General features: G+C 42.8%; 2 protein-coding genes across 2 annotated transcripts in view; both read left to right on the top strand.

Moving 5' to 3' along the window:
* The window catches only part of abat (4-aminobutyrate aminotransferase), a gene marked incomplete at its 5' end in the record, with an annotated part of 22,496 nt that overhangs the window by 4,954 nt on the left and 9,273 nt on the right, over nucleotides 1-8,269 (top strand).
* Nucleotides 4,883-7,862, top strand: rcn3 (reticulocalbin 3, EF-hand calcium binding domain; the record flags this gene model as incomplete). Its single annotated transcript, XM_035654658.1, is given in 4 exon segments — nucleotides 4,883-4,943; nucleotides 5,031-5,122; nucleotides 5,822-5,929; nucleotides 7,126-7,862. Coding segments are annotated over 4 exon segments (369 nt in total), but the record flags the coding sequence as incomplete, so codon positions are not given.

The following is an 8,269-nucleotide window of genomic DNA, read 5'->3' as shown; positions in this document are numbered from 1 at the left end:
AAAACCCTCAGCTTTGCACGTTGGTGCACACCCTGAGCCATACGCCGCACGCACCCGCCCGCACCTCGCATGTGATTACTCTCTTGTAGAGGCCGGCCTCTCCAATACCCTCATCCCACACGACGCACCCGGCCCCACCGACCCTCCACCGCCGTCTACCCCACAGCACCCCGACACCGACACGCCGCGTTCCCTCGCCCATGTACCCTCACGGGAGGTCTGATACAATAAAATGCAGTTCGCATCGACGTCAGACTCGCGCAGTAGAGTCTGTGATACTCTTCTTGAGTAGCGACGCCCAAAGGCTGTCCTTTTCAACGTGGGAACAATACGTTCTCTACAAAAGAAATTAATGTATACATCCAAGCCGCACCATACCACACTTAATCGCCAGACCTGTTTTACCACGACGTTTTCAGCCTATCTAATCACATGCTCGCCAGACACGCTCGTCCCAGGCCGTTACAATCATAATGTGTCGTCCTCCTGCTAATCGCGTGCTGACAAACAGCACCTGCCTAACCCAGGCCTCACCGACTCTTTCGAACAGTCACCCCCAAGACCTCAAGAGCGCGCGCCGCCTACTCTTTCTGCGGTAACCGACCGCCGCGGCCGCATCCTACCGCTAGACCGGTAATCTCTCACCCCGCCGCGCCCCGGATTCCTCTCGGGCAAGACTTGAACCTACATGTTACCTACACCGGAACTACATCGGCAAAATTTCGAAGAAAACCCGTCCACTACAAACCATAGTACCCCACCCACTGTTACCTACCATCTCACTCCTATTGCGAAAGCTCATACCAGAGCTCTTACGACTACCAAGGAATCCCCCCCCGTCCGATTGTTCACCATGCAGTAAAGCATCGCCAATTAGTGCCAGATAGAGGACCGTCTGCAGTACTGCAGCCCCTACCGACGACAGCTCACCAAATCGCCATGGAAACAGTGTTTTCTGAAGTCTGCATCTGAAAGCTTTCCTCGCAATATTACGTCGGTGTGATACGAGGGTTCTGCTTCAAGCTGGGAGTTAAAGGACATGCTATCTGTCCTGCCACGCTACCGCATCCGTCCGACGCCCTGCGTGCTGGACGGCCAAGGTCAATGCCATCATAAGGAGCTAACTGCTACTTTCCTAGACAGCTGACGGCTACCGACGCTGTAACCTCCTGCGCTGTCCTGCCCCAACTCTGGCTGGCTTCTAAGTTGGTATCGGCACCAAGTACGGCGACGACACAACTAAAAAAAGGAGCAGGACGCACAGTCCAGAGTATCTTAGTGCTCTTACTACTTTTACACCCTGGCAAGCCCAACCATGGGCGGCCCATATTCTGCTTTCATGTGAACAGGCTCACGTCCTCTGAGACCGCGCCGTGCACCACCTCTCGACAGTGCGGCTCCAGCGTCGGTACCGAGTACGAATAAAAGTCCACAAATTTGAGTGCGACTAAGTCACACGCAAGGTCACACCGCTTGCAATCACGAATGATCACCTGCCTATCCCTGGTTATCGGACCCACATTAATCGAAAAGTGGCCTGACTCCAGGAAAAGACCTCATGGTCAATCTCATCACATGACTCCGTCTCATTTGTAATAGCGCCAATTCATAACAGAAGTGTATCTCAGGACACTTTTCAAATTAGAGCCAGGTCTAGACCGCCGATCTCCTTCGGAACTGCAGATTCTGCCGGGTTCGTCAGTCTGTCCGCGCGCTCGCCCGCTTCCCCACTATCATGCCGGGGGAAAAAACCCAAGGTCATCTCTCCATCGACGACCCCTCTTCGGCCTCACGCCGACCGGGGCCGCTCGACGCAGTGGTCCGTCGCTGGAGAAAGCAGCAACAGGATGATGCCATGTAATACACGCTCATTGGTTCTGAAGAAACACCTGTGAGCTGTGAAGTTCCCTGCTCCCAGTGGACAGTCAGTCGGTTCCCTTATTCTTACGTACGTTCTCAGGTCATAAGATATAAAAAGCAATTGTCAATGATGCTAACCTTGAATTTTGCTCTACAAACAACGTGTCTTTTGTTATGCCAGCGCTCTGCTCTACTCCAGTACTTTGTTGACGCGCTCTGCTGCACCGTTGGCGGAGCCTCCACCGTGTGTGTCAGGCACCCACGATACCGCTACGCTAGTGCTAGGAACGCTGTCGCTTCTGGTTATCGTAACAAAACATTTGTATTCCCTGTCTGGATGCGTCTCTAGGACGAACCAAAAAAGAAAACCCCCAAAATAACGCTCCCAACTTCTAGACTCTACTCTATACTAAGATCCAATTCGACTCTCTCTCTCTCCAAACACACTTACTCTCTCTCCCCAGATACACAACATCAGAACTGCCTGCCCTCGCAAAAGTCACTAGCAGTCCCCCCTCATAGCTCCTGGCATGGCCTTAACCGTTTATTGCCGTACCAATGCCTCACGAGAAGGCATCCAATACCACCAAAAGCTGAAATCTGAAGTGAAAATCAAATGCACACGAAAATAAGATGCAATCAAAAAATAAAGGCTTCAAGTATAGACCATCAACCGAGGACCTTCCTGGGAGGCGAGAGAGGCCAAAAAGACCTATTGACCAGCATACTCCTGAAGAAAGAGCAAAGAAAACAAAAAAAACGAATAACTATATACTAATCATAAGACAGCTCTTCATAAACTGATAACACTGCTTAGCCAGACAAACATGCATTTAACAAGATCCATAGGGCAGAACGCTGTTCTAATATCCTTCAAAGTTTCCTAAATTATCGTGATTTTATTATATAGTTATCTTTATTCATATTTAATCTAGACACACTAAATTAATCTCAACACCATAAAGGAGAAAGATGATGAAATAGGACGCAAAATATGAACAAAAACCAAAAAAAAAAAAAAAAAGCACCACCGATAAAGAAGACTAACAGCTAAAACGATCACAGACCATGACACCAAATAAACCAGCAGGAAAGAAACATGCATACCAAACTGGATTAAACGCACACAGGCAAAGAGGAGGTCAAAAATTAGGAGTAAGCTGAACAACACTGAACGACTAAACGACAAGATACCAAGAATAGAAGATAGGGTGGAGAGAGACACTTACGGCCAGGATTCAAGAGATAGATAGATAGAAGAAAAAAAATCCATAATACATGGATAATAAAAAGTATAAAATAAAAAATACCATAACCATAACCAACAACACAATACAGAACAAAAGAAGAATAAAAAAAATAAAACAACCAAGAAAGAACAACATAACACACAACCAACAAACCACCAACACATGAAAAGTCAGGCACTTCCCCTGTCCGAATAAGACAGATAAAGAAAAAAACATAACCAAACATAACTACATAGAAAAGCCAAAACAGCAAAAAACACCCACACGACCACACGAAATCTCATCCCACCCTCAAACCTAAATATCAGCGAAATCCACATCCTATATAGAGAGAAGCTTCTCACGACACATACATCTATATAGATCTGCACGATCAAGGCAATCGTAAATCGACAAAACTATAATAAAGAAACAAACAAGGCCACATAAAATCAAAAAGAAAATTCCACATGCATACACACAGGAAAAGAAAGAACTTAAAGACAGCTAGACAAGAAAGAAATGAGAATAGAAATAGAGAAAAAATAAACGCCACGCGCTAGAACCAGAGTATATACTAGCGCTTCATAACACAACCTAGAAGAAAGAGATAATATATCGACAATTACAAGAAAGAATGATGAGTGTCAAGGATACAAACTACTACTACAATCAAACACAACATAGAGAAACACAATAAACAAATGAAATAAATACATATACAAACCTAAATATCAGCATGATCGCAAAGATACAGCTGCTGGAACATAGATCAGAACCAACTCCGCCCGGCCGCTTGATTGTGACGTATCTCAGCCGATCTACCTGGCACTGGATTGCCACCCAATTGGCAATGACTAGTCACAGTCTACACTCTATTTAGCTCTGTCACACACTAATTAAGCTGACGCGACCACGGACTCATACAAAACGTGCTACCGCCTCTCACACATTTGAGTCAGTTTTTGACAGGAATCCACTTCTACCCTCTTCAACTTTACTTTTTTATAGGAATTGGACGAAGCTTTCCTTGCTTTGTTGTAGTGCTCTATCGCACCACCACACACGACCATTCCGACCGACCACCGACCCATCCACCACCTCACGCACCCACTCTCGCTCGGTCAAATCACTCCAAGCCCAACATAGATCACGAGACTAGAGAAACTGCACCTCTCACGCTGTTTTGCCAGCTGAATGTCATCGGATATGCATCTGGTTCCGCCACACACTATTCAGATCTCCTGTATTCTGTTCACTGATACATGAACAAGACTAGGAAAATTGGACGTCGCGAAGCTCATACGTGCTGCTCCACTACAATTCCAAGCTTCCGCTGAGCGCTGGAGGATAACGAACATTGATATTATAGCCGAACCGTCGCCATCTCAATCTCTCCGTGACCCCCCCCCCTCCCCCCCTTCATTTTTTTCGCTCTCTTTTTTCTCATAAGTCGTCTCTTCTGTGCTCGGGTGGCGTGGGTGGTGGGTACGGTGGGACTTGGGTTCATTTTGGTATTTGTTGACATACTGTTGTAAATGGCTTTTTTCCCACACTGGTAAATACCACTATATGTCATTGTGTTGGAAAATCTCAATAAAAAGATTTGGAAAAAATAAAAAAAAATAATTGATACTATGACCATGCCGTTGGCAAACAAAAATACTGAGAGACTGGCTATATTGCTTTTTAAGGCATCAAGGCATCTATTGCCACATCTAAATAAAATGCAAATGTGTGTTTTTGCTCCATGTCTAATGATATATATAATAATATATAATTTTATCATTTAGGAGACTGTGGAAGACATTGATAAGAACGGGGATGGCAAGATCAACTTAGATGAATACATTGGTACGTCACTCCCATTTTCTCTCTGACCAGCTACCCCCTAACCTGGAAGCGTTCTGTTCTAAATGTGTGTGTGCTGCTGCTCCACAGGTGATATGTACACACCAGAGAATGGGGAGAGTGAGCCTGAATGGGTCCAGACAGAGAGGAAACATTTCTCAGAGATCAGAGATGCCAACAAGGTAAAAGCTGCTCAACTATTCACAGTTGGAGTGCTTAAACTGTTACAGTTCTCAGTTTGTTGCATATGTGTCCATTCCCGCTTGGAAGTTGTAAATCGCCACACTGTTACTAGTTATGGTGTCTCCACATGTCCAACTTTCCCTTTAACCATGGACTGAAACAATCCCATGTTGCTGTGTTAAGAAAGTAACCAAAACTGATTAAAGTTTGGTTAATGTGAAAACAATGGGAAATGTTTTGATGAACGTACAGAGCAAAATGTGCAAAATTGCAAGTGTAAAGTGACCATGTGTAAGATGTCAATGTGTAAGTGACCATATGTACAGTGACCTTGTGCAGTTTCTGATTGTCTGTGTTTGAGGTCAGATTACAGAGAGGGGATGTCTGACTCTCTGAGGGAGGCGTTGTAGGATTCGATGACCACAGGCAGTTGTGACTCTGCTGGCTTAGGCGTTTTTTTGCTTCTTGTTACTTCAGTGTTGGCTTAATTTGCCAACCACGGGGTTTGCTGCTTGGGTAGAATATGTAATGACCAACAGCAGGTTGGTCAACAGCAGAGTGCAAAAGTTATGTGAACAGTTGGTTCTTCCTCAACTTTCAAGCTTTACCTTTCTTCTGCTCTCACATGTGGAGGGGATCTATTTTTTTTTATCTTACAGTTTGTCACTTCCTCAGTTATGCATCTGTGTGTTATACAGGACGGCTTCCTGGATGGTAGTGAGGTGGCCCACTGGGTTTTGCCGGGAGAGGTAGACCATGCTGATAATGAAGCCAAACACTTGATCCACGAGACAGACACCGACAAGGTAGACCTGGCACTGTTCTCTGACATCACAGAAACTGAACCACACTAACATATTTTTTCACTAAACTTTATTTATTAAAGGTCGAGTGTGCAACATTATGGCTTGAAATAAGTATTTGTATGGGTTTGTAACCTTAGAATGAGCTGTTGATCATGTGGGGCTGTGATTATTTGTACAGTAGCCCAGAATGGACAAACCAACGCTGGCCGGGCCTTTTGCATATTTTGTGGTTTCTCCTACACACTTGCAATCTGCATCTTCACTGCTAAATGAGGCTAAATCATATACCCTGGCTCTTTAAGAATTTCCTGGAAGGTAGCAAATTACAGTCAAATTTAGAAGCAAGTCTCCTTTACAAATTTGCTTCACAATTAAGATTGAAAATTGACTTGAATTAAACGTTTTGAAAAATAAACACAGGTCTCAATTAGAGGCCTGGTCTGAATGATTTTACATAAATTCTTTGGATGTATAAAACCTCTTAAAACCCGCCAAGTTGAGGCTTTATGGAGTCTTTTGAAAACTTTTGTAAATATGTGAAAATTTTATTTGTAATGCAAAATTATCATTCCCTAACTACTAATACATACATAAAAACATACTAATCGTGAATCATATCTGTCAAAATAATTACAATATGTTTTTACCGTATTGCAGCCTGAGTGACACCACAACAATAATTTTCTCAATTGAAGCTGCAATAGGCATCTTGGCTTTGATTGGTTGTTTTTGTCCAGGCAGATTTTTTTTAAAATTATTATCTGTCTCATGTAGTACTGTCAGAATATAGTGATTTTCTCAGAAAAGATGACAAGAAAAAAGTTATTTTTACAAGTTACCTACTGCAGCTTTAATCAGTTAGTTGTTTTGTCCTGAAAATGTCAGAAAATGGTAAAAAAAATTGTTTCCCCAAAGCCCAAGGTGACGTCCTCAAATGTCTTTTGTCCACAACCTAAAGATAGGTAGACAGCCCATCTCTTTTCTGTCCTGTCAATTATATTTGTTAACATAGTGTAAATAATTGCCATAATTGTGGGTTCATTATTAACAAGCTTCTCTCTGTTTCTTTCTGTGCGCCTGTTTTTCATCACCCCATGATCTCCTCCTCCTCCTTTTCCTTCTCCTCCTCCTCCTCCTCCCTTTTCTTTCTTTCAATCATAACCAATGTTGGATGGAATCTGCTGATCCAACAACAGGACGAGAAAATAACCAAGAAGGAGATTCTGGCCAACTGGAACATGTTTGTGGGCAGCCAGGCGACCAATTACGGGGAAGATTTAACAAAGAGACATGATGAACTTTGATGAGCTGCCAGAAGCTCATTTGGGTTTATATTTCACTACTGTGGAGAATTTGGTTACAGGGGTTTTGGGGATCGGGGTGGGACAGAAAGTAAAGTCAGTGAAAGGTTCTGACTATCATGGACCCTGCACGTCCACATCCACACAGACACACAAAATCAAATACAGCGTGTACTCATATACTGTGTATGTGAATACAGATGATACTGATGATCCTTTGCACTCTTTGTTTTATTGACATACATATTTGATTTTTAACTGAGATGCTATCATCGTAATTATCATATAGCAGTTGTACAGTGAAAACTGTATCTCCAAAATATCAAAATGACAAAGTAACAGCAGTGTGGAGATGTCCAACATGGCATCTAGCTGAAACAATGCTCTTTTTCTATGAACCTAAGAGGTAGGAACGTGGTCTCTGCACATAGGGTCTAATTGTTCTTAGATAATAAAAACAGCCAACATTAGGGACACATAGTTTGTTGGAGATGGACATGGTTACATATGTCAGAATGGAATGTGAATTTGCTGTCAAAAAGTGTATGAAATGCACAACTGGAAGAGGGGAAAGGGGTGTGTTACTGACTTTTTGGGGTTTGATTATTAAATAAAGTCTGTTTTTTTTTCAACAAGTTTTTATTTTGCACTCACCACTCTTACTGTATGATTGTAATTCTGATAAATATTAACAGTGCAGCTCTCTACTTACAGTACTGTGAAAAAGTATTTGCCCCTTCCTGATTTCTTATTGTTTGCATATTTGTCACACAGATCGTCAAACCAATTTTAATATTAGACAGAGTAAATACAAAATGCAGGGTTTTTTTTTTTTTTTTAAATAAGATTTTATTTATTAAGGGAAAAAAAAAGCTATCCAAACCTACCTGGCCCTATGTGAAAAACAACCAGGCCTGATTACTACCAGACATTGAATCAAGAAATTACTTAAATAGAACCTGTCTGACAAAGTGAAGTAGGCTAAAAGATCTCAAAAAGCAACACATCATGCCGCGATGTAAAGAAATTTAAGAACAGA

This window comes from Morone saxatilis, unplaced genomic scaffold (genome assembly GCF_004916995.1).
Source record: "Morone saxatilis isolate NCDOM2014 unplaced genomic scaffold, NCSU_SB_2.0 Contig14, whole genome shotgun sequence".
NCBI lineage: Eukaryota > Metazoa > Chordata > Actinopteri > Moronidae > Morone > Morone saxatilis.
This window is presented reverse-complemented; position numbering and strand designations above follow the sequence as displayed.